This window comes from Zalophus californianus, chromosome 1 (assembly GCF_009762305.2).
Source record: "Zalophus californianus isolate mZalCal1 chromosome 1, mZalCal1.pri.v2, whole genome shotgun sequence".
NCBI classification, from domain to species: Eukaryota; Metazoa; Chordata; class Mammalia; order Carnivora; family Otariidae; genus Zalophus; species Zalophus californianus.
Window position 1 is genome coordinate 135,517,386 of NC_045595.1, and position 27,831 is coordinate 135,545,216.

Consider the following 27,831-nt stretch of genomic DNA (forward strand, 5'->3'; position numbering starts at 1 on the left):
AGGGCTCTTGGTGTCGAACTAAAATATATAATTATCTTCCCTAGCATGTTGTTTTTAACAACACATGGCAGAGTGGAAGGGCTAGCAAATATGGTATTTTCTTTATATTCATTAGAGTTACTTTGTACTCTTCATCTTTGTTGCAGTAAAGTTTCATTAATCTCAGTTTCTTTTACTTGGTTAATAATTGGTAATCACAAAAATGTGTTGGACTATTGATTAAAATGAAACTAACGTGAAAAATATGAAGCAGAGGGGAAAACTGAGATAAAAATTACATTTGTGGATATGAGGAAAAAAATAAATGGATATGGATTTCCCTCCCAGGATACTGCATATACTGTTTATTGAAAAGTGGCATGTGGTTCTGATGCATTTGTAGCCAGTTCTCTTAGCATCTGTCCCCTTCCAGGACTTCAGCTGAGGCAAGGACCCCATCCTGCTCCTTCCAGAATCTTTCTTGACCTTTTAATGGAACGTGTCACAAAAGACCAAACCTGCAGATGAGCCAGCTACCACTTTTCACAAGTGACATGATACACATATTAAGAGATAACACATTCAGTAAAAAATAGTCTTAGCAGATAAATGGAATTAGCACAGTTCTTTTTTTTAAACTATTTATTTATTTGAGAGAGGATCGCACACGTGCGAGCCAAGGGAGGAGCAGAGGGAGAGAATCTTCAAGCAGACTCCCTGCTGAGTGCAGAGCCCCAACAGGGACTCAATCTCAGGACCCATGAGACCATGACCTGAGCACAATCCGAGAGTCGGACGCTCAACTGACTCAGCTACCCGGGTACCCGAGCACAGTTTTTTTTTATTAAACAACAAAAGGGAATGAATGAATCGGGTGAATGATAACAAGGTAGTACAATGTATGAATGGGAACATGGAAAACATTTAATTTTGCCAGTCATCAGCTAATTAAAAACAGTGATATTATTTAATTTATACTTTAAAAAATTATTTATTTGACACAGAGAGAGAGAGAGCACAAGCAGGGGGAGCTGCAGAGGGAGAGGGAGAAGCAGGCTCCCCACTGAGCAGGGAGCCTGCTCCCAGGATCCTGAGATCATGACCTGAGTCAAAGTCAGACACTTAACCTGAGCTACCCAGGTGCCCCTCATTTACACTTACTAAATTATCTGGTAGAAAAACCAAACATAATTGTCTGGTGAAACTGTACAATTCTACATCGCTGGTGGCAATGTAAATTGGTGCTGTGATACTTTTTGAAGAGGATTTAGTAATACATTTCAAATGCCACAAAATTTTTCATATTTTTTGACTTAAGATAAATTTCTTAAAGTAGAATAACTAAGGAACTAAGTCCCCCAAATGGGAAAGACTGTATGTAGATATTCATTGTGACATCACTCATGATAGTAGAATACTGGAAGTAAGTGATATATACAACACTACAGGAATACTTAAGTAAATTCTGTTGTGGGCACCTGGGTGGCTCAGATGGTTAAGCGTTTGCCTTCGGCTCAGGTCGTGATCCCAGGGTCCTGGGATCGAGTCCCGCATCAGGCTCCCTGCTCCCTGGGAGCCTGCTTCTCCCTCTGCTTCTCTCTCTCTCTCTCTCTCTGTCTCTGTCTCTCATGAATAAATAAATAAAATCTTTAAAAAAAATAAAAAAAAATAAAAAGTAAATTCTGTTGTTTCAGTATGGTGAAATGTTGTGAGTTAAACAAAATGGTAAATTTAAAGAGTAGGTAGTATCTTAGAATGATGCTTCTTATATAATGTTGTGGAAAGTGGAATTTGGAATTATATCTCTGACAGTAAAATTATTTGCGGACTATTTGCAGAAGAAATATGAAATAAATAAAACATAATTTTTGAGTGTGGTGCATTTAGATTAATTTAAAAAAATTTGTTTCTGCAATAAGATAGATTCCAGATACATATTTTTTTTAAATAGTGAACATTTTCTCCCTCTTCATCGATAATCACTACCTAAATCCTTTGGGAAGCAAGGGATAAGAACTAGATAAACATCTTGGTGCGCTAATAATCTTACCATGTAATGCTGGTAAGATTAATGGCAAAACTATATGTTTCTTTCTTAACCAGTCAGAGCCTATAAATAAAGAAGTAAGAAAAATAAAACTCAGCAACTCCTATTGGTATCCCTACTTTAAATTAAAAATAAAACAAAATTCAAAGACCTGTTCTCATCATTTTGAGAGAATATTAGAGCATCTGGAGATCAGTTGGGAATATTTAGCTATCAGGAAAGAGGAAAGGATAAATAGGAATAGTCTTTTTTTTTTTTTTAAAGTAATCTCTGCACTGAATGTGGGGCTCAAACTCATGACCCCAGGATCAAGAGTCACATGCTCTACTGACTGAGCCAGCTACATGTCCCTAGGAATAGTCCTTTTTCATTTTTCTACTTCATCATGTTCATTGTACTACCCACTGACATATCACCATTGTCTTTAAGAAACAGTGTGCCATAATAGATTCAACATAGGATTTAGGTCAGAAGGCTGAGTTCAAATTCTGATTCTATCACTTGTTGGCTATGTGACTTTCTGCAAATAATTTATTCAGCTTTTCTTGGTTGTAAAAATATTGGCGGAAATCATTAAGATACCACATGTAAAATGTTTTTCACAGTATAAAGCTCTATGCAAGTATTGTTACTGTTTTTGTTAAACTTGTCAGTTGAAATAGGAAAAAGAGGAGAAACAGCAGACTGAATTTAGTGACTGCTCAGAATATTCCTAAAAGTGTGTTTTTTCTTTCTGTTACAGGGATCTTTTATTTAGCCAGATGTATGACAAACTAAGTGAGAATTCAGTGGCCAAAGGAGTGTTTTTGGAATGCCTTGAACCATATATTTTAAGTGATAAATTGGTGGGAATGACCCCCCAGGTAATGAAAGACTTGATTGTTCACTTCCAAGATAAAAAGTTAATGGAAAATGTGGAAGCCCTCATTGTACATATGGATATCACCAGCCTAGATATTCAGCAGGTGAGTTTATAGAAAATTTACTAATATATAGAATAAACATCATTCCTTTATTGCTTATACTTATCTGACTGATTGGGCCCCATTGTCCCTTCCATCAACCCCATATTTACTGAGCACTCTTGGGAAGATGTTTCTTAAACTTGTATTTGTCAATATATTTCTTAGGACTGTTTTTTTAATGAAAACTGGATTATGATCTCCTACAAGCCAAGAGTCTTCTATTTCTTTGACATCCCGCACAGTACTTAGCATAAAGTTTACATTTGGTAGTTGCTCAGTAGATGCTTATTGACTGATCCTTCTTCATCCATTTGTTTATTCAGTAGTACCAGTTTTCATCCTGCAAGTGAATTTCAACTATGAGTACTTTTGCATGAATAATAGAGTATTTTCACTTCTAAGAGTATGAAGCCATTTTTCAGAAAGCTACTTTGTGTGTCCAGATTTGATTAACTTCTATGCAGTGAGTTTTGAAATGCACAACATACCATAAGAAGGAAATTACAGGATGTCTTAGCTTGATCAGCCAGCCCGTTGTTTTTCAACATACCTCCAGTATATCTGAGGTCTCTACAGTAAGTTTCAGTCTTTAATTGAGGAACAGTATATACTTTGGCCTTAGACATTTCACTCTTATTTAGTCCTAGTAATGGGCATGCTACTCCTTCAAAGGCACAAAGGTGCAAAGATGCTAATAAGTAAGCCCTGTTGAGTTAAAATATGGATGACTTAAAAGATCTTAGAAAAACCAAAAGTAGGTTTTTTTTTGTTTTTTTTGTTTTGTTTTGTTTTTTTAATGTGCAGAATCACATAAAGTGAAGGGTTTGGAGAAATGGTTATTGTTTTCTTCCTGGAAGCTCTTTATGAATGGCTGTGAGTTTGCAAAGTAAAGCCAGATCCTCTTTTATGTACGCCTTTCTGTTGTATGGGTAATTTAGCATAGTCTTCATTTCAGGTAATAGTTCCAGTGATTTGAGAGCATGTTATCAATCTAGTTTTATTTATGTATCACCAGTATAAGAGAAATTTCTCATTTCTTCCCAATATTTTTAACTTTTCCCCAACACTATATAAATATGCTCTACTCTTTTTTTATGTTAAAACAGTTTTAAAAAAATCTTTTCAGTTTCCCTTCTCTCCATAGGAAGCCTTCTTACCTGTGGGTTACTGCCCCAAGTCGCTCTTCCCAGTCACAGCCAGATGTCTTGAAAGCATTGTCTAGGTTGTACTTCCATTTTCCCCACATCCTAATAACTTTTCAGCCTTGCTTTCAATGGAGTCAGCAATGCCCTCCCTGTCCACTGTATCAAGTCATATTTCTTACTCTTTCAGTAGCATTTGTTTGTTAATTCAAGAAGCATTGATTGTCAGGTTCCCAGGATGCTTCAGTGACCCTAGTGGACAACCCTTATCCTCTCAGAGGCTTACATTTTATTTATTTATTTTTTTAAAGATTTTATTTATTTATTTGACAGAGATACACCAACAGCGAGAGAGGGAACACAAGCAGGGGGAGTGGGAGAGGGAGAAGCAGGCTTCCCGCCGAGCAGGGAGCCCGATGCAGGGCTCGATCCCAGGACCCTGGGACCATGACCTGAGCCGAAGGCAGACGCTTAACCACTGAGCCACTCAGTTGCCCCCAGAGGCTTACATTTTAGCCAAAAAGTTTGATAGTAAACAGATAAACCAGAAGTATGAAAAAATGAGTGTTATGTTAAAAGTCAAATAGGTAGTACAGTAGAAAGAGGATGTAAGGCTATGTTAGATTGCTTAACTGTAGAAAGTCTTCCTGAGGAGGTAACATTGAGTCTGAAATCCGAATGACAAAAAGAAATCAGTAATGCAGAGATCTTGGAGAAGATTGTTCCAGGTAAAAGCAACAGCTAATGCAAAAAAAAAAAAAAAAAAAAAAAAAAAAGCGTTGAATGTTAACGTTACAGATAAAAGGCAAACAGGCTGGGGAGCTTGGTTGAAAAAGAGAAGTAGACCTTTCGGGGCAAGGTATAGACTTTTCCATTTTATTCTGAGTGCTCTGGGAAATCGTTGAAAGGTTTTAAGCAAGATGATGCAGGTTTACTTTAGGGTAACAGAATGAAGGTGGGAGCCAAGTACAGAAGAAGTAAGGAGATTAGGTACTGGTCCAGGAGATGGTCCTGACCAGAGATGGTTGCAGTGAGATGGAGAGAGAGGACCTGATTTTGGATATGTTTTGACAGTAGGGTTGATGTGCTGATGAATTGGATGCAAGGGTGTAGAAGTGTGGGAAAGAAAGAGTTTAAGGACGACACTTAGTTTTTTGGCTTGAGATAAAGGTGGATAGTGATTCCTCTAAGAAGGCTGGAAGACTGGGTAGGTCTAAGTTTGAGAGACAAAATGAGGAGTTCTGTTTTGCCATTTTATTTTGAGAGAGCTACTAGACATTCAGGTGAAGATAATCAAGTAAGTGGTTGGATATCTGAGTCATAGGAGAAGTAAATGTCTTACTCATCAGTACAGAGATGTATGATCACAGCACTGGCTGAGAGAGGGTAGTGAGAGAAGAGAAAAGGGCCCAGAACATGCCTTAGTCTATACAGACTCTCCCATGATGCTTCACTTCTGTTTTTCCTCTTAATTCTCTGGCTGCTCCTTACTCTCCTTTGCCACCCTCTCCCCTTCGACTTCCTCCCTCTTCCCTTGTCACTCTGTATAACAAACCGCTCCTAGGAACAGAATACAGAGTACACTGCAAGTCATTGCTGTTCCTCTTCTAAATATTTTCTGAAATTAGTTTCTCTCCATCTTTAAACACTTCAAACTTCTTGCTGCCTTGAGACTTTCATCTTTACTGCTTCAGCCTGCATAGTCCTTAGATTCCATCTCTGCTTTTGGCTCATACGCGTGCATTCTTTAGGCCCTCGCTTAAATATTGCTTCCTCAGGGGTGACCTGAATACTCTATACACCAAATCAGGTTCCTTTGTAACACATCACATTTGTAAATGAATTAAATGTGTAATTGAGTATCTCCCCTAGTTTTAGCTCACACTGTTTTGTGCTCCTCCCTTCTTTTGGTTAGTGTCCAAGATGAACAGTAGTTCTGTAAGGGTAGAGACTAAGTCTGGGTTTGTTTGATCCTAGCAGTGGGCCTGAATATAGATGTTCAGTTAAGTAATTTGTAGAGCTGTTGACCAAGGGTAAAATGAATATGGAAAAGGGGTAGATAGAGAAAAAAATAGACATTGGGGATGTTTAACAGTAGCTATTCTACAATTAAAAGTAGTGTTGAACCTCCAACAACTCTTACCCTGGCATTGTGTTTGAGTACTGTTGACCCTTGAACAACATGATTTTGAACTACACAGGTCTGTTTATATGTGGACTTCTTTCAATAAATACAGCACAGTAGTGTAAATGTATTTCCTCTTCCATATAATTTTCTTAATAACATTTTCTTTTCTCTGTCCTACTTTATAGTAAGAATACAGAATATAATACATATAATGTATGAAATTAAGTGTTGCTCGACTGTTATCAGTAAGACTGCCCGGTGACTGTAGGCTATTAGTAGTTGAGTTTTGGGGGAGTCAAAAGTTATATATGGAGTTTTGACTGTGCAGAGGGGTAGGGAGGTGTCAGCATCCCTAACCTCCACATTGTTCAAGGGTCAACTGTACTTCAGTTTTTTTTCAGAGAAGGACTAAGAAAAATTAGGGAAGAGTATTCAAGATTTTCTCCACTGTTAAAGCTCTAAGGAAGATAATTGGTGAGACCCAATTGTATGGAATAAGCGACTCTTCCTTTTTTTACAGGTAGTTCTCATGTGTTGGGAAAATCATCTGTATGATGCTATGATCTATGTCTACAACAGAGGCATGAATGAATTTATTAGTCCAATGGAGGTAAGATACTTCCCAACTTGGACATATATTTAATATTGTCTGTTAATGGCTTTTTCCTATTATCCATTTGCTTTGAATAGTTTCTGTTTTCATCCAGTCGCCTAATTCCTTGTAGATTTGTAATTAGACTTATACCCATTTTAGCTTGGGACTTTAGATAGCCTTTAATTTCACACCTTCTGCCATTGCTTTCTTTTTTATCTGCATAAGTAGGTATTTAAATCCCGGGGAACAAATAGATACAATTAAAGATAATGCTTGCCTGTTAGACTTTAAGTTTTGTTTTTTTTTTCTCCCTAAGATTTTTGATGTTATAGTACATTTTCCAAAAGGTATAAGAAATTTATTTTATATACTTACTGTGTGTAGTAAATATACTGTTGAGAAATACTCTTTGTAGATACATTGTGCTGGGGGAGGGTCCTGATAACAGTGAAAGATCATTATTTGTTAATTGCTGATTTGTTGCTTTTCCCAGTTCAGCGATTACAGCATGCATTATAATTTACCCTCCTTATTACTAAAAAGCATTTGGGCTTATTTTAAAAAGAACCAAGTGCCATATCCATCTTGTTATTTGCCTTAAATTGAGGACAGAATATAGGTAATGGATTGTGGATATATGTAGTACCCTGCCAGCCCATTGTTTTATGACAATGACTAATTGCCTGGCTCACAAGAGCCAGGCATCTGCAGAAGGCATCCAAGCAACTTTTTTTTTTTCCCCACATTTAATGGCCATCCAAAACTATCTTCAGTATTACTAAGCCAACAGTTAATCTTGTGATATTTCAGGCTTCATTAAACACACTTAACTTGGTAGGTGAGTATCACTCTAATTCAGAACTCCTCCAGTTTTGGTAGCACCTCTCTTCTCTTGGTCAGTTTCCAAAATGAGTGCCACAGCCCTCTTCCCCTGGTTTTGACCTTGATTGTGTGCCTAGTACGTCTTCTTTACATTTAACACCTCTCAGCTGCTTCCCCACCGAAGTCCAGTACTTCCCTGGTAAGAGCTGTCAGCCGTGTCCTCAGATCCAGGACCTCCCTGCACACAAAAAATGTTTTCTATCTCACTACTAAACCACAATTAGGAAGAATTAATGCAGTTTCTATGAGATGCCCCCATTGGATGGTCCACTGAGGGAAAGTCCCGAAAAATTCCCAGGGAATCTGGAGAGAGCCCCAGGCGGACAGAGGGTCCTCATAACGGCCATCAAATGTGAGGCATCCCAATTATGGGGGGGTCTCCTGATCCTGTGGGGGCATCCACCAAATGTGGGGTGCTCTGTTTGGATGGGGGCCTGTGGTGCCCGCAGTGAAAGACTTCACCTAAGACAGAACAAAAAAGATAAAAGTTTATTGAATACACTGCAAGGGAGTAGTGGGCAGAGGAGAGACTTCGACAAGGCCACGGTTATAGGGTGGAGTGAGGGAGTATGGGGATGTTTGGAGTTTTCTCTTTTTTTGGTAATCTTAGAAACTGTTAGGGCCTGTGGCTGTTTCGAGGTGGGTCACTTAATGAGACTGTTTGCAGTCAGCTCAGTAGTAGCTCTGGGCCCTTTTACCTTGATCAGATTTCCATTGCTCAGCCCTTTGCCTAAAAGCGGCCTCTACAATTTCTAGTTTTTCTCAAAGTAATCTTTAGAAACAGATCCTGATTCAATACATTCTGTGGTGATAAAAATGATTGCAGGGTTTTTGTTTTTAGGGCTTTTTAAGTTTTAGTTTTGTGTGTTTCATTCCTCAAAGTCTGGTTTGCATTTATACCTATGCATCTCAGATGAACTGCTGGGCAAGGTTGGCTTGTTTTGTGTTAAGAGAAGTTTTCAAGTTTAATGGTTTTCTGAAAGAGCTTGGTATTAAATAGTCATTTGGAGAGGTTAGCTAGCAATGGGAGGTTAGGGGCACTCTCTCATTTCTTTTTTATAATTTTCTGCCCACAAGGAAATCACTTGTCCATGTTTAGTTATTTTTGTACTTAAAGAGGTCTAAATTAAAAGATGTCCTGCCTCTTGAAATTTTCTAGGTTTTCTAGAATGACAGTGGTCATCACATTTGAGATGACTACCACAGTTTCTGATGAAATCTTTCCTTAGTTCTACCTCTGGCTCCTTCTGAGGTAAAAGTAGGGCCCTGTGTTTGAGAGTAAAGACTTTTCCTCTAGCAGTTTAGGTCCCAGGGGTAGAGGGAGGGCTGCGAATTAACTGACAAAAGACCGATTAACAGCAGAAAAGATAAGGTTTATTCACACAAGTACTAGGAGCACTTAGTAAAGGGTACTTTACTGAATAGCCAGAACTAAAGGTTTATATACCGGTTTAGCAAAATGTTGGGTAGCGGGAGGGAGGGACTTAGGGTTTCCCTGGGAAAGAAAATATGGATTGGTTTTTTGGGCTTTTTGATGCTAATGAACAGTTTAATTTGCATTTCCCAGTGCTAAGGGTCTGTTCTCTGCCAAACAGGTAATTCCCTCTGAGGAAGGCCAGTGTAGTTTTGTCATCAGTCCTACTGTGTTTTCACGGGCTATGCTTAAATTTAGATGTTTCCTTTTGTGTCTGGTGTTGTTCAGATGTTTTCATTTTAAAGTAATCTTCATTACCACTTTGGTAGGCTATTAATCCCTTCATTGTCTTACTATTGTTTTTAAATAAAGCATTTTGAATAACCTAGGGATATTTTATATCAGAAATTACAATCTCAACAAAGACCTTCATCTAACTGGTTATTTATTAAATGGTTTCTTTAATTGTTTCCCAGTGGTCCTTCGATAATAGTTCATGGCCACATTAAAAGTTTTGTATTTAATCTCAACAGCAAATACCTAATTCAGTCAGAGAAAGGTGATTAATAGCGTAAGATTCTTGATTATGTTTTTGAAAATATTCTTTTTTAAAAATGATGGTGATTGTTTTCTTTTTAATTTTAATGCAGAAACTTTTCAGAGTCATTGCTCCTCCTCTGAATGCAGGAAGGACGCTAACAGGTATAAATTTTCTAAGTCTTTATTTTTTTCCTCCTCTTCGTAGTTTAAGATATTTAAATTTCATAAAATTGACCAATTTTATGTGTACAGTATGAATTTTGATAATCGTATATAATCATATTACCACCACCATAATCAAACTGTAAAAGGAGCTAAAGTTCCTTCATAGTAAAGTTACCCCCTGCCCCTTTATACTCCAGCTTTTCCAACCAGGCAAACCTCCAGGCAATCACTCTATTTTCCGACACTACTTGTCTTGTAAATGGACTCATACAGTAGGTAATCTTTCGTGCTTTATTTCTTTCACTTAGCATAATGTTTTTGAGATACATCCAGGTTGTTGCATGTATTAATATTTGTTCCCTTTTACTTCTGAGTGGCATTTCACAGATTGAATATACTGTCAATTGTTTATTCACCAGATGATGGACATTTGACTTGCTTCCAGTTTGGAACTAAGTAGTGTTGCTACAACATTTGTGAACAAGTTTTGTTTCTAATTAAACTTAGGAGGAAATTATAGTCCCATGCGGTTGTAAGAAATGACACAAGAGATCATGTATACTCTTTACCCAATTTCCCCCGGTGATAACATCTTGCAAAACTAAAGCACAGTATCACAACTGGATGTTCACATGGATAAAGTCAAGATACAAAACCATTTTATTACCACAGTATCCTTTATATTGCCTTTATCCCACATCACTGACCCTAAGCTGTGAATACGTTTTTGTGTGGGTATATGTGTTTATTTTTCTTGGGCAAGTACCTAAGAGTGGAATGGAGAAGATTATATGGTAAATACATGTTTTACTTCCCAAGGTACTGCTACTTGGTTTTTCAAAATGACTGTAACATTTTGCATTTCTGTCAGCAATATGAGACTTCCAGTTGTTCCATATCCTAGCAAACACTTGGTACTGGCAGTCTATAAATCTTTGAAAAATTTTAGCCATTCTAGTGGGTGTATAATGGTATCTTGTGATTTTAATTTTTATTTCCACAATGGTTAGTGATGTTGAACATCTAATCCGTTCTTGCCCATTCACATACACACACGCGCACACACACACACACACACACACACGTGTGTTTGTATTTTTTTTTTTTTTAAGATTTTATTTATTTATTTGAGAGAGAGAGAATGAGAGAGAGAGAGCACATCAGAGGGGATAGGGTCAGAGGGAGAAGCAGACTCCCTGCCGAGCAGGGAGCCTGATGCGGGACTCGATCCTGGGACTCCAGGATCATGACCTGAGCCGAAGGCAGTGCTTAACCAACTGAGCCACCCAGGCGCCCGTGTGTCTGTATTTTTAATCAGTTAACTCTTTAGCACTTTTTTGGGATTAGAGAGGTGGTATTCCTGGACTTCATATTAGTGGGTTGTAAAAGTTCCAAGTGAATGAATCCCCACCAGAGACTGTGAGTTCTTTATATGGTCTGGATATGAGCCCTTTTTCAAGATATATTTTGCAGAATTTTCTCCCAGTCTGTTGCTTAGCTTTTCACTTTCTTAAACATGTTTTTCATAGAACAACAGTTTTGAATCTTCATTTAAGTTCATTTTATTCATTTTTTCTTTTGTAGTTTTAGACGTTTGGTGTTTTAAGAAATCTTTGTCCAATTCAGTGTCATAAAGATTTTCTCCTGTGTTGTTTTTTCTATAAATTTAATAGTTTCAGCACTTATATTTAGGTCTGTAATCCATTTTGAGTTAACTTAATTTTCCTATGGAATGCAAGGTAAAGTTCAAGGCTTTTTTTTCTCATAAAGCTATCAGTTTCTTTACCACTTTTTGAAAAGATACCTTGTTTCCATTGACACATTTTTTGTTAAAGAAAATTGGCAGAAATGTATTTTTGTCAAAAATCAATTGAGCATATAAGTATGGGTCTCTTTCTGTGCTCTTTATGTTCCCTTGATCTATGTGTCTGTGCTTAGGCCAGGATTATACTGTCTTGACTGTTATAGCTTTATAGTGAGTCTTGAGATAAGGTACTTAAATCTTCCAACTTTTTCTTTCTCAAAATTGTTGTGACTAGTCTAGGTCCTTTGTCTTTACATATAACTATTGAAATCAACTCATTGCTTCCTTTTAAAAAACATATTAGAAATTTATTTGAGATTGCCCTTGACCCTATAGGTTAATTTGGGAGAGATTGCCATCCTAACACTGTTGAGTATTCTATGATTGTGATCTGTTTCTCCATTTATTTTGGTCTTTTAAAGTCAGTTTGGTTTCCCAATTTCTGCAAAAAGGCGGCTGGGATTTTGATAAGGATGCTTTGAATCTGTAGATCAGTTTGGGGATTATTGCTGTCTTAACATCATTAAGTCTTCCAGTCCATGAACATAGGATATCTTCCCATTTATTTAGGTCTTGTTTAATTTCTCTCAACGATGTTTTGCAGTTTGTCAGTGTGTAAGTCATATACTTCTTTTGTTGAATCTATTCCTATTTTACTTATTTTGATGCTATTATAAATGGAATTGGTATTTTAATTTCATTTTTGGAATATTCTTTGTGAGTTTATAGAAATGAAATTGATTTTTGTATATTGATCTCATATCTTGCCTTCTTGCTGAATTCATTCTAATTTTTTAAATGGATTCTGTAGAATTTTCTGCATATGTAAGATCATGTTATCTGTAAATACAGATAATTTTACTTCTTCCTTTCTAATCTGAATGCTCTGTTTCTTTTTTTTCCCCTCTAATTGGCCTGGTTAGAACCTCTAATACACTCTTGAATGAAGTGGCAAGAATAGACGTCTTGGCAAGAATAGACGTCTTTATCTTTTTCCTGATCTAAGGGGGAAAGCATTCAGTCTTTCATTATTAAATATGATGTAAACTGTGGGTTTTTCATAGATGGCCTTATCAGTTTGAAGAAATTTCCTTCTTTTCCTGGTTTGTTGAGTGCTTTTAATATGAAAGAATTGGATTTTATCAAATGCTTTTTTCTGCATCTATTAAGATAATCTTGTGGGGTTGTCCTTTATTTTATATGGTCTGTAAGATTTCATTGATTTTTATATGTTAAGTCTTATATTGTTGGGATAAATACCCCTTGGTCATGGTGTATACATCTTTTATAGATGCTGTTGGATTCAGTTTGCTAGTGTTTTCTGTTTTTTTTGAGGACTTTTATGTCTATAAAGGTTTTATATTCTTTAGTTTTATATTCTTTGCATGTCTTTTTCTGGTCCTCGTATCGAGTATACTTGATCCTTGGTATACTTGCATTATGGGATGAGTCAGGAAGTGCTCTGTCTTCTGATCTTTGGAAGAGTTTATGAAGGATTGGTATGCTTTTTTAAATGTTTGGTAAAATTCAGGGGTGCCTGGGTGGCTTATTCAGTTGAGTGTCTGACTCTTGGTTTTGGCTCAGGTCATGATCTCAGGGTTATGGAATTGAGGCCTGGGTTGGGCTCCATGCTCAATGGGGTCTGCTGGAGAGTCTCTCTCTCTCTCCTCTCAGCCCCTCCTCCCACTCATGTTCTCTCTCTCTTTTGCCCTCCCTCCCTCTCCCTTTCTCTGTCCCTCTCTCTCTCTCTCTGCCTCTCTCTCCAAAAATAAAATAAATCTTTTAAAAAGGGGCACCTTGGTGGCACAGTTGGTTAAGCGTCTGACTCTTGGTTTCAGTTCTGGTCATGATCTCTGGGTCGTGGGATTGAGCCCTGGATTGGGCTCCTTGCTCAGTGTGGAGTCAGCTTGGGTTTCTCTCTCCCTCTGCCCCTCTCCCCCACACTCACATGTGCACACTCTCTCTCGCTCTCTCTCTCTCTAAAATAATAAATCTTAAAAAACATGTTTGGAATTTGGTGGAATTAGTGAAGCCATGTGAACCTGAGATATTCTTAGTTGGAAGTTTTTAAGTTCAGTCTCTTTGCTTGTTATAGTCTGTTCAGATTATCTGTTTCATTTTGAGTCAGTTTTGGTATTTCTAGGAATTTGTCCATTTCATCTGTGTTATCTAATTTGTTGGCATATAGTGCTTATGGTATTCTCTTGTATTCCTCTTATTTTTATAAGGTCAGTAGTGATATCTTTTATTTCTGATTTGAGTAATTTGAGTCTTGTTTCTTGGTCTGTCTAGCTAAAGATTTGTCAATTTTGTTGGTCTTTTCAGAGAACCAATTTTGATTTCATTGATATTCCTTATTTTCCTTTCATCTTTCATTTATTTCAGTTTTAATCTTTAATATTTACATCCTTCATCTTACTAATTGGGTTTGATTCACGCCCCCTTTTTTTTTTTAGCTTTTTGAAGTGGAATTTTAGGTTATTGATTTGAAATCTTTTTTCTTTTTAAAAATAGGTGTTTATACCTACAAATATTCTTCTAAGTAATGCATTAGCCGCATCCCATAAATTTTGGTATTTTGTGTCTTTATTTTAATTCATCTCAAAGTAATTGCTAATTTTCCTTCTGATACTGGTTTTTTAGAAGTATGCTATTTAATTTCAATGTATCTGTTATTTTCTCACTTTTCCTCCTGATACTGATTTCTGATTTTATTACACTGTGGCCAGAGAACATACTTTGTATGATTTCTATCTTTTTAAATTTACTGAGACTTATTTATTTTTTATTTTGAGAGAGACAGAGAGAGCCAGGGGAGGGGCAGAGGGAGAGAGAGAATCTCAAGCAGACTCCATGCTGAGAACAGAGCTGGACGTGGGGCTTGATTTCACAACCCTGAGATCATGATCTGAGCTGAAATCAAGAGACGCTTAACGAAGCCACCTAGGAGCCCCAAGACTTATATTATAGCCTAACATAGGGTCTTTTGTGGAGAATGTTCCATATGCACTTGAAAATAATGTGTTGAATATGTTTTGTTGTTGAGTGGAATGTTCTGTAGATGTCTGTTAGGTCTAGTTGGCTTATAGTTTTGTTTAAGATTTATATTTACTGTTCATCTTCTGCTAATTGTTCTATCCATTATTAAAAGTGGATTTGTGAAGTCTCCAAGTATTACTGTTGAATTGTGTTATCAGTTTGCTTCATTTTATTTTGGAACTTTCAATGCTTCAGCAGACAGCTTATAATTCTGCCTTAACCTTTTACTTCCTGCATGTGCAGAGCCTCAAAGTCTGCCCTGAGTAGATTAGGACTGTACCAGGTCTTTCCTGGATATGTGTACAACCCTATATGTCCTTCTAGAGTTCTGGAAATATGTTGGAACTTTTTAAAGCCCCCTGCAGACTCCCATTCTCCAGTTTTTCCTTTTAAGTTTTTTGTTGAGTTTATTGGTTCATTCTGGTAGTACCACCTCTGGCACCTGTAAAGTTAAGTTGGACTGTTTTTGACAGATGTCCTGGGTGGGGGCAGGGGGATGTGGATAGTGCTGTTTGCATTGAGTAAGCTCTGAGTCAGGACAAAAAAAAGACAAGCCTTGAGAATGGAGCTTCTAAGTGAGCTGCCAAATAGGTCAAATATTTATAGTTCTCTGAGGTTGAGGCTTTGGGGGAGTTCCAAACCCATTTTTTTCCTTCAGGTGGCCACTAGGTTACTGGTTTGTGCAAGGCTGTTGGTTTTCAGAGCTATGGTAAAACTGGGGAAAGGGGGATAGGACTAGGTAACATGAAAATGTCATAAAGCTCACAGAAATAAAGAATACCTTTGACGGGTTCATTAATAGACTGGACATAGCTGAGGAAAGAACCTCTGAGCTTGAGGACATAACAACAGAAAGTTCAAAAACTGAAAAGCCAAGAGAAAAAGACTGAAAACAGAACAGAACATCCAAGTGTTCTGTGGGAACTGTGGGAGAACTACAAAAGGTGTAACATACACATAATGGGACTATCAGAGGGAAAAGGAAGAAAGGAACAGAAGCAGTATTTGAAGTAATAATAACTGAGGGTTTCCCTGAATTAATGTCAGACACCAAACCACAGACCCAAGAAGCTAGGAGAACAGTAAGCAGGCTGAACATCAGCAAAACAAACAAACAAACAAAAAACCCCACACCACACCTATGTATATCATATTTATACTGCAGAAAAGAAAAAGATTCTGAAAGAGGCCAGAGGAAAAAAGAACCTTACTTGTAAAGGAGCAGAAATGAGAATTACATTTGACTTCTTAGAAACCATGCAAAAAAGAAGAGAATGGAGTAAATATTTAAAGTGTTGGGAACAAATATTTAAAGTGTTGAGAGAAAAAAAACCCATCAATATAGAATTTTGGACCCTGTAAAATTATCCTTCAACAGTGAAAGGGAAATAGACTTTCTCAGACAAACCAAGTGGAGGGAATTTGTTGCCGATAGACCTGTCTTATAAGAAATGTTAAAAGAAGTTCCTTAGAGAGAAAGAAAATAATACAGGTAAGAAACTCAGATCCAAGAAAGAGCATCAGAGAATTAATAAATGAAGGTAAAACAAAAATGTTTATTTTTCTTATTTTTTTCCCAAAGAATTGTAAAATGTACTATATACGTATTGCAGCTTTTCAGAATGCCATCATTGTCACTAATGATTATTGATACACAGCAGGTGATTTCATCAGGCCTGTGGATTGGCATCCAAATAGAGTCTTATGCAGCAGCAGCATAGGTGCTGCTCCCAGCCAGAGAGTTTACGTTAGTTTAACTTGAACAGTACTATAAAGGAGAGCAGTTCCAACACCAAGAAAATAACATAAAAGTGACACCACCATGGAATCAGGCAGGCAAATGAGAACACATGTCCTTCTGGGCTTCTATGGCATAGCAAAATTTGAAGTGCAGTTTCCAGAAAAAACAAACACAAAACGAAACAACTGACTTTATCCCCTCATCCTTGGGGTGTTTTATGGATCTGGAAGTTTTGTGTTGCATATAGAAAAAATTTCTGAAATTCAGTTCACAGAGGAGACAAGGACAGGGAATGGACTTGGTTCTTCCCCTGCCCTAATGTTCTCTCGACATGGGGGGTACGGGGGTGGAGTTTTATCTCTTTGCAAAAAACACTGGACTTGGGTGGGCGTACAGACATGGATGGCTTTTAGTGCCCCTTGCTAAGTCGGTCTGCAGAGACCTGGGCTTTGTGGGGGAAATGATCTTCATCAGGAGGAAATTTGATTGACAAGCAGGGAAACTATGAGGACTAGAGAAAGCCCAACCTGGTCCCCCTCCAACCAGCCACTACAGAGGACCCTAAACTTTTTACTGGAAAAAGGGGGCTTCCTCAGGGGTGCTCAGTCTTTTCAAAGGTAATGGCATGTCAGCCAATATCTAGAGGAGTGAGTATGCCCCCAGAACACACCCCCACAGAGAAACCAAGAGCTTAGCTCCAACAGCAGTTTCCAGAAACATGCCCTCTGGTTTTCTTGGGATGCGCCCCAACTTTCACAAGCTGCTCTGTCATGAGCCTCTGCAAATGGCATCCCCTGGGCATGAAGCCAAGGGATGCTGCAGCATTGAGGCGTGAGCTGCAATCCTGGAGTATAATTGGAGGGTCGTGCTCTGCCCTTAAGCCAGCTGAGGTCATGAACACACTCTCCTGCTTCCTTCTCAACAGCAAATACAGACCACACTACCAAGCAACAAGATTCAAACAGTTTGGCTCAAAAAAAAAAACCTCTGTTTTTCTTTTCTTTTTTTTTTTTTGATCTATCAGATAATAGTTCAAGATTATAATAGCAACAGTGGATTTGATTATGTGTGTACATAGACTTATGTGTGTATGTTTATGTATAAATGAAATGAAGGACTGCAAGGACACAAGGTACAGGAGGGAGGAATTAAGAGTATTTTGTTGGCGTAAGATAGTTATACCACCTGTGAAGCAGTATAGTGTTATTTGGAAGTAGATCTGGATGGGTAGTAAATTTATGTTGCAGACTGGAGAGCAACAACTAAAAAAAGGATGCATAATTGATATACTAGGAAAAGGGAAAAATAGAATTATATAAAATGTTCAATTAAAACTGCAAAAGGCAGAAAAAGTATTGAAGACAAAAATATGAATAAAGAATATGGACAAGAGATAGAAAACAGTAACAATATGGTAGATACCCACATATATCAGTAATCATTTAAAATGTCTGTAGTCTAAATATACCAATTAAAAGAGAATATTAGAATGGGTCATAAAAACAAGACTCAACTAAAAGTTGTGTATAAGAAACCCATTTTAAATATAAATATAAGGACACATTAAAGAAACAGAGAAAGATATCCACAATAACACTAATTAAAGGAAAGCAGGAGTAACTATATTAATTTCAAACAGAGCCAACTTCAGAACAAATAAACTTATCAGGGATAATGAGGGGCATTATATAATGATTAAGGGATTAATACTTTAAGAAGACATAACAATTCTTAATGTGCATGCACCTAACAACAGTGCCAAAATACATTAGGCAAAAACTGATAGAATAGTGAGGAGAAATAGATAAATCCACTATTACAGTTGGAGATTTTAACACCCCATATCAGAAATGTACAGATCCAGCAGGCAGAAAATTAGTAAGGACATAGGTGAACTCAGCAGCACCTTCATTCAACTGGATATTATTAACATCTGTAGGCTCTTTCATCCAACCATAACAGATTACACATTCTTTTCAAGATCACGTGAAACATTTACTAATAAGAGAGACCACATTCACAGCCATAAAATACACTTTAAGAAATTTAAAAGAATAGAAATCATACAATGCCTGCTCTTAGAGCACAGTAGAATTAACCTAGGCAACAAGGGAAAGAAAGCTGGAAAATTCAAAATATACATAGAGATTAAGCAATACACTTCTAACTAACAGGAGACAAAGGAGAAATCTCAAGAAATTTAATATTTTTAATTAAATGAAAATACTTGTAATATGTGAGATGCAGCAAAAGCAGTGCTCTGAGGGAAATTTATAACATTGAATGCATATATTAGAAAAAAAAGAAAGATTTAAAATCAATACTCTAAGGCTTCTAGGAATTTAGAAAAAGAGCAAATTAAGTCCAAAGCGAGGAAAGAAAAGAAATAATAAACATTGGAGCAGAAATCCATGAAATTAAAAACAGGAAGTCAGTAAAGAAAATTGTTGACTTTTTTGAAAAGCTATTTCTTTGAAAAGGTCAATAAGATTGATTAGCCTCTAGCCATACCAACAAAGAGAAAAGACACAAATTACTAGTATTAGAAATGAAAGTGAAGACATCAGTACAGATCCCATGGATATTATAAGGATAAGAAAGGAATATTATGAACACTTACATGTCCACAAATTTGATAACCCTCATGAAATAGACTAATTCTTTGAAGGATACAAGAAGAAATTGACAATCTGTATAAGCCTACATCTATTATGGAAATTGAGTCAATAATTAATAACCTTCTTGGACAAAAGTGCCAGGCCCAGATAGGTTTCACTGGTAAATTCTACCAAACATGTAAGGAAGAAGTTATACCAATTCTCTACAATCTCTTCTAAAAGACAGAGCTAAGGGAATACGTCTGACTCATTCTTTGAGGCCAGCATTAACCTAGTGCCCTAATAGCAAAATCAGACAAAGATGTTATAGGAAAAGAAAACTTCAGACAAGTATCTCTCATGAGCATAGATGTAGAAATACTCAATAAAATATTAGCAAATTGAATTCAAGAATGTATAAAAAGAATTATTCACTACAACCAAATAAGACTTATCCCAGGTATACACGGCTGCTTCAGCGTTTGAAAATTAATTATTCCATTCCATCAGTAAGGAAGGGAAGAAAAATTTCATGATCATATCAACAGATGCAGAAAAAGCATTTGACAAAATCCAACATCCATTCATGAAAAAAAAAAAACTCTCCGTAATTGAGGAATAGAGGAAAACTTCAACTTGATAAAGAACATCTATAAAAAAAACACTACAGCTAACATCATACTTAATAGTGAGAAATTTGAAGCTTTACTGCAAAATCAGGGTCAAGGCAAGGATGTCCCCTTCTCACTGCTGCTCTTAACATCATACTAGAATGCAAAAAGACCTAATGCAAAAAGACAAGAAAAGGAAAAAATAAAACTGTTCATAGGTGACATCATTTATATAGAAAATGTGAAAGACTTGACAAAAAACTCATGGAACTAATAAGCAATTGTAGCAAGGTTGCAGGATGTAAAGTTAATATACAAAAGGCAGTTACTTTACTACATACTTGGAATAAACAAGTGGAATTTGAAATTATAAACATTACCATTTATATTAGCACCCTAAAAATGAATTACATAGGTATAAATATAACAAAATATGTATAAAATCTATATGAAGACTACAAAACTGATGAAAGATATCAAAGAACTAAATAGATGGATATTCTGTGTTCATGGAGTGGAAGACTCAGTATCGTCAAGATGACTTTTTTTTCTCAACTTTATGTACAGATTCAGATGTAATCCCAATCAAAATCCCAGGTAAGTTATTTTTTTGGATATTGATAAACTGATTCTAAAATTTATATGGAGAGACAAAAGACCCAGAAGAGCTAAGTCAATATTGAGAGAGAAGAACAAAGCTGGCAAACTGACACTACCCGAGACTTAGTATAACTACAATAATTGAGACAGTGTGGTATCAGCAAAAAAAAAAAAAAAAGAAAAGAAAAAAAAAGAAAAACAGGTGAGTAGAACAATAGAATAGGAACCCCAAAATAGACTCATAAATATAGTCTGAACTTTGACAAAGAAGCAAAGACAATACATTGGACAAAGATAGTCTTTCCAACAAATAGTGCTGGGACAATTGGACATCCACATTAAAAAAAAAAAATTGAAACACAGAATTTACACCCTTTACAAAAATGAGTCCAAAATGGATTTTAGGCCTAATTGTAGAATGCAAAGCTAGGAGAACATCTAAAATATAGCATAGGAGATAATTGGCTGTGGTTATGGTGATGAATTTTTAGATACAGCACCATTCAGTGAAAAGAAGATACCATCCATCAAAGAAATAATAAGCTGGACTTTGTTAAAATTAAAAACTTGTGCTCTACAAATGACAATATCAAGAGAAAGAAAATAATCCACAGATTGGGAGAAAATATTTGTAGAAGACTGTTACCTGGGGCGCCTGGGTGGCTCAGTCGTTAAGCGTCTGCCTTCGGCTCAGGTCATGACCCCAGGGTCTTGGGATCGAGCTCTGCATCGGGCTCCCTGCTCCACGGGAAGCCTGCTTCTCCCTCTCCAACTCCCCCCGCTTGTGTTCCCTCTCTCGCTGTGTCTCTCTCTGTCAAATAAATAAATAAAAATCTTAAAAAAAAAAAAAGACTGTTACCCAAAGTATACAAAGAACTCTTGAAACTTAGCAATAAGAAAATGAGCAACTGGATTTAAAAATGAGCAAAAGATCTGAATAGCCATCTCACCAAAGAAGATACACAGAGGTCAAGTAAGCATATGAAGAGCTATTCACCATCATTAGGACATTAAAAATTAAAGCAATGAGATACCACTACACGCCTATTGGAATGGCCAAAATCTGTAACACTGACAACACCAAATTCTGACTGATGTGGAGCAACAGGAACTCTCATTTATTGCTGGTGAGAATGCATAATGGTACAGCCACTGTGGAAGATGGTTTGGCAGTTTCTAACAAAACTAAACCTACTTATACTCTATGATCCAGTAATTATGCTCTTTCATATTTACCTAAAGGAGTTGAAAACTTATGTCTACACAAAACCCTGCACACAGATGTTTATAGCATCTCTCTTTATAATTGCCCAAATTTGGAAGCAATCAAGATGTACTTTAGTAGGTGAATGGGTAAACTGTACATCCGTACAGTGGAATATTATTCAGCGCTAAAAAAAAATGAAGTATCAAGCCATGAAAAGACATGGGGGAAACTTAAATGCATATCACTAATGAAAGAAGCCCATCTGAAAAGGCTACATATTATATGATTCCAATTATATGACATTGTGGAAGAGGCAAAACTATGGAGACAATACAAGAATCAGTATTTGCTAGGGGTTGATAGGGATGAGTAGGCTGAGCACAGAGGACTTTAGAGAAGTGAAACTATTCTGTACAGTACTGTAATGGTGTTTGTACCTCAGCATGCATTTGCCAAAACCCATTGAATGCACAGCATTAAGAGTAAACCCTAATGTGAACTGTGGACGTCATGTGATGATGTGTCACTGTGATTCACTGATGATAAGAAATGTACCACTCTAGAGCAGATGTTGATAGTGGAGGAGATTGTGTGGTGTGGAGGTAGGGGATGTATGGGAAATCTCTATACCTTCCTCTCAATTTTGCTTTGAACCTAGTGAAACTTCCCTAAAAAATGAAGTTTATTAATTTTTAAAAAGTTTGGAATTAAAGCAGTATGTAATTACTCATAATTTCGAGCAATTCAAGTTTATTTGCACTTCGAACAACATAGATTTGGAGTATTTAGAAAGGATGACCTATTAAGAAATGTACACTTGCTTGCATTATGCACGCTATTTGTATATCAAAAATAAAAACTTCAGCTTATCATCATTACCAATCACAAATTCTTATAATCTGCACACGCTAAGAATTACTAATCACTTTATCCACTCTTGAGTCTTCTACTCTGTTCTCTGTTGCCCTTGACCCCTTGGCCTAAAACTAATCTATGTCTCTTATTTTAAACATTTGTGAACAGTGGCCTTCTCAGCCCTAGAGCACAATAGGTAGTAAGAGTCCATGTTACAAATGAGAAGACATTATAGTTATGCCTTAATATTACTTAATTGGTCATGATCTTTAACTCATCAACTCATTGCCTGTTCTACACCTTCCCCTGGTCCCAAGCTATTGGTTAAGCCAACAGTGCATGGGTCTCTACCCTCAGATGTATGCCTTCTCCTGTACCCTTGTTTGACTCATTGATTTTGTATCTGTGAAAAGAATCTAATGGAAATTCTAAAAACAAGAATTAAAGTGGTCTTATCCCAAATTGTGTATTACTTAGGAAGATACTTACCTTAATTGCCAAGTTTCATTTTTTGTTTCCACATAAAGATTGTATTTCTAAAAGGTTTGAGAGAGAATTGCTGAAGATACTTTTTCTATTTTAGATGAGCAAGTTGTTATGGGCAACAAACTTCTTGTATATATTAGGTAAGAGATTTTTAAAAAAAAAATTTATGTGTGTGTATGCTCCTTCCGTAATGTCCCCCTGTATTCTTAGAGGTACGGTCATCTCCTATGTGTATAGTGCTTTTCACGTTTCAGTGTTTGCATGTACAGTATGGTTCTCAACCATAGGTGATTTTTGTCCCCCGTTGGTGACCACCCCCCCCATGTTTGGCAATGTCTAGAGTCATTTTTGTTTGTCACAGTTGGGGCTGGGGGAGAGACGCTGCTGTCATCTAGTGGGTGGTGGCAGAGATGTTGTTGAGCATCCTGCAGTGAACAGGGTAGTCCACACAACAAAGAATTATCTCTGTCAAAATATGAATAATGCTGAGGTTGAGAAAGCCTGGTGGTAGAGTATTTTACTTTTACTACTGGCAACTCTGTGGAATATGTGTTGTCTCTATTTTATATAAAAGGCCAAGAGATGTGTTTAGATCATGAAAAAGTTAGTGACAGAGGTTAAGCTGTGAAATGTTTATCTCCTTACTCCTCGAACAGGGTTCTTCCCAACAGACTATGTAGGCTCAGAATTGTGTCCTGATAGAACTTAGATAGATAACTGGCTGCCAGGCTAGCAGGCAGGAAGGTGACAGACAGAACCTGCCAGAGCATTATTTTAGCCCCTATCTAGTGTCAGTGTTAACTTTGGGACGTGTTTCACACTAGTTATGTTGATTTTTTTAGAAGAACATTGTAGCATCCACCTAGTACCGAATCTGCCCTTTAAACTTCTCAGAATATGCTGTCTATAATCCAGCATTCAGAAGGGATGACAAGGTCAAAAAAGTTTAAAATCAGTGCCTCCCCCCCAAAATGAGGACATAATCAGAAGACATCTTTATAGTTCAGCCCACAAGGCATAATCCATAAAGCATTAGCTATAAGGAGGATCTGATTTAGAGGTAAAACTGTACAGTTAATTTCTCGTCAGGTTCTCCTCTCCCTGAAGACTTGTCCTATTGTGGACATTTTCCAGACATTTGTTAACCTAGCTCATTCCGTCTTTAATCACTGTTCTTAGAGCCACTGGTTTAAAGTCTCTGAGAACATTAGGCTTTTCACTGGTAAATCATAGCATAATGGTGCCATTAGGTTTTTTTCTGGTGCTGAGTGTGAGACTTGCCGATAGTCTGTTCTCATTCCTTCTTGTCCGCTTAATGTGGCCTGGGTTTTCCTCAGGAAGAATAAGAAGAAATGAAAGTGCTTACTCTGTCACAGGGTGTGTTATTTCACCACCATCCCTGTTGGCCACAGTTTCTGAACTGCCTCGCATCTTGATCAGGTGTGACCTTGACCTGACAAAAGCTGAGCCTGCTTAAAAATCAAATGAATATCTTGGGTTTGAGAAAGAGTGTGTACTCAGCCCGTTACAAGTCACCAACTCTTTCTCTTTCTCTTTCTTCTAGCTGTTGTCTTGCAGGCAGAGCCTATCCCCTTGGTGACATCCCTGAAGATCTTGTTCCCTTGGTTAAAAACCAGGTTGGTGCTCCTTCCACGGCATTTTTATGATCTGCACTTCTTGTTCAATGCAAGAAAGATGAACTGTAATTGAGGGTTACACATGAGTCAGGAGCTATCTGCAGTGGTAGGAGAAAGCCTCCCCACCATCACTGCAGCCAGGAATTGGAGCTGAGACAGGTTAGAAAAGTTATAACATGGTGGCAATTTAAGCTAAATTCGACCTGCCTTTATTTTGTCCACCTGGGAATCGTTGCTTCAGCAATATACTTTGCAAAGAGAGAAAATAATCAGCTTTTCTTTCAACTTGCAGGTTTTTGAATTTCTGATTCGCCTGCATTCAGCAGAAGCTTCCCTGGAGGAAGAAATCTACCCGTATGTTCGGACTCTGCTACATTTTGACACAAGAGAATTTCTAAATGTATTGGCACTGGTAAGAGATAATAAGATTTTAAGGTATTTTTAGAGGAACCAGGGTGGTAAATTTTTTTAATAGAAGGATGTGTATGCAGGTATAATTTTTGTGCCCTAGCAGTGAGCAGTAAACATTTCCAAATGTTTGATTTTGTTGTGCCACCCCTATATCCTAATTCTTTATCTCCCTTCCTTCCCTCCCTCATCCCTCTCTCCCTTCTTCTTCCCCCACTGCCCCTGTGTCTCTCTGTCTCTTTCTAACACATCCTTATCAAAAAGTTAAAGCAGTGTAGATGTGTGGTACATTTTTTGGTTTCATAAATTATATTAGTTCACATACTGAATATGGAAGAAAGCTCTGAAGGACATGTAGTGGTGATGATAGTGGAAGTCACTGGAGTTTCAGTGGAACATGGAAGCTTCCTGCTGAAAAAACCACCTTATACCTATTTTTTTATAAAGATTTTATTTATTTATTTGAGAGAGAATGAGAGAGAGAGAGCACGAGAGGGAAGAGGGTTAGAGGGAGAAGCAGACTCCCTGCTGAGCAGGGAGCCCAATATGGGACTCGATCCCAGGACTCCAGGATCATGACCTGAGCCAAAGGCAGTCGCTTAACCAACTGAGCCACCCAGGCGCCCACCACCTTATACCTATTTAATTAAAGATGGATTTGGGTGAGCCAGGTTCTCTGTGAAAATGCCCCCAAGGGAATAATTATATAACATATCTTTCTAATTAAATAGTATTATAGTGTTTTTTAAAAAGCTTTTGATAACATGGACAGGGTTTATATTACAGTGTTTAGTGAAGCAGCAGCCTCACAAATGTATAAGACACACACAAATGTTACATATGCACAGTGTTTAGAGAAAAAAGACCAGAAGGAAATACACCTACGTACTATTAGTTATTAACTGTGAGATGGGGCAGATTTCTCTGATGAGCATATAGTAACTAAAATTAAAAAACAATGCCCATGAGAAGGATAAGATTCCCAGTTATAGTATAGTTTTAATTGGTTTATTTGAATATCTGACTTCAGAAGTGGTAATTTTAATTGCACAGGAAGAAGGGAAAAGAAACTTAGAAGTGGAAGTCCGATCTAGTTGGTTTAAGAAACCTTAGAGAACCTAAGGGTACTTGCTATCTGGCATGTAGGAAATGAGAAAGAGAAAGTGGTGAGGCAAGGGGTACAGAAAGAGTGGTAGAGAGCAACAAAGAATTCTAAACTCATTTTCGTTTTTTTAAGGGCTCTGGTAGCACTGAAGACCACTTGGAATTGTGCTGACTTCTGAATTATGATATGAGGATTGATAATAAGGCTGCAGTGCAATCTCATTTGCTTAACAAATAGTTGAGTGCCATATCACATGGTCTGTACTGCCTGGGGGTGCACTGTTGGCTTACAAGCTATAAAGCCTGCACTGGTGGAGGAAGAAGATGTAGACTTTGGGGTCAATAGTTACAGCGCAGCATAGAACATGCCATTGGAGAAGTGCAGGATGCCACACACACCTACGAGAGGAATCTAATGGAAGGTTAAAGAAGGTTTCTTGTATGGAATGATGCCCATGTGAGTCTCAAAGGATGAATAGAGGTTAGGTTAAGATTAGGGAAGAATATTCTAGGTAGAAGAACAAAATGTGTAAAAAAGCCTGGAAACAAGACAGAGCAAGGTATGCTCAAGGAATTGGGGAAAAAAAAAAATCAGTATGGCCACATCTCGAAGTGTAAGGAAGCCTATAGTAAGAAACAAATCCGAAGAGGTAGATAGAGACTGAGCGTTGTAACCCCTGGTGAGAAGTTTGGACTTTACAGTAGAGCAGCAGGTAGGCACTAAAACCTTTTAGGTAAAGGAATATCATGATTTGTAGTTTAGAAAAATTCCCTCTGACTACTGTATGAAAATGGGTTGAAATAAGACAACTTTGGAGGCGAGAAGATCTGTTAGCAAATTTTTGTACTAATCTAGGGAGAAGCTAGGGGCGCCTGGGTGGCTCAGTCGGTTAAACGTCTGCCTTTGGCTCAGGTTATGATCCCGAGTCCCTGGATTGAGCCCCGTGTCAGGCTCCTTGCTCGGTGGGGAGTCTGCTTCTCCCTCTCCATCTGCCCCTCCCCCTGCTCCTTCTCTGTCTCTCTCTCTCTCAAATAAATAAATAAAATCTTAAAAAAATAATCTAGGTAGAAGATTAACGGTGACTTGAATTAGGGCAGTGACACCAGGGATAATAAGACATGAAAAGATTTGAAAGATATTTTATGAAGCAGATTGGCCTAAAACTTAGGGCTTATTGCACAGTTGGATGTGAAGGATAAGACAAATGGGAAGCATCGGGGCGCCTGGGTGGCTCAGTCATTAAGTGTCTGCCTTCGGCTCAGGTCATGATCCCGGGGTCCTGGGATCGAGGCCCGCATCAGGCCCCCTGCTCCGTGGGAAGCCTGCTTCTCCCTCTGCCTGCTCTGCCTGCCGCTCCCCCTGATTGTACTCACTCTCTCACTCTCTCTCTCTCTCAAATAAATAAATAAAATCTTAAAAAAAAAAATGGGAAGCATCAAAGACTCCTAGATTTCTGACTTGGTTAACTGGATGTATAGTGGTTTGTTTATTCAGTAGAGAATGAGAGGAGAAACCGGTTTCTAAGGAGATGAGGGGGTAGGACAGGGTTGTGGTGAGGGGTAGGGGGAGATATAGATATTAATTCTCTGTTGGACTTAATGAATTTGAAATGCCTGAAAGACATGTGGAGGTTTTCTTCCATGCTTGTATCAAATGTTGGCCGCAAGCCCAAGTACCAGAGCTGGTGAAATTGATAAGACCTAGGATCTGAAATCCTAGATTCACCACCTATTTTGCCATGATTGATTGATCATATAACCTTCCTAATTCAATTAATATATCTTAATAAAAAACATCTTCAGGGAGACATAAAATAATTTACATGACAGATTTTTTAAATCACATTTTACCACCTTTTTTTCATTTAGGAATATTTTTTTCAAG

General features: G+C 37.5%; 1 protein-coding gene across 7 annotated transcripts in view; it reads left to right on the forward strand.

Annotated features, from left to right (window-relative positions):
- Positions 1 to 27,831, forward strand: part of VPS8 (VPS8 subunit of CORVET complex) — a 254,754-nt gene that overhangs the window by 88,702 nt on the left and 138,221 nt on the right. For all 7 annotated transcript variants that reach the window (XM_027584601.2, XM_027584610.2, XM_027584603.2 and 4 more), the window contains 6 exons: positions 2,769 to 2,991; positions 6,782 to 6,871; positions 9,803 to 9,854; positions 22,895 to 22,937; positions 24,362 to 24,434; positions 24,727 to 24,846. In XM_027584601.2, coding sequence (XP_027440402.1) covers positions 2,769 to 2,991; positions 6,782 to 6,871; positions 9,803 to 9,854; positions 22,895 to 22,937; positions 24,362 to 24,434; positions 24,727 to 24,846 — 601 coding nt within the window. The remainder of the gene's footprint in view (positions 1 to 2,768; positions 2,992 to 6,781; positions 6,872 to 9,802; positions 9,855 to 22,894; positions 22,938 to 24,361; positions 24,435 to 24,726; positions 24,847 to 27,831) is intronic.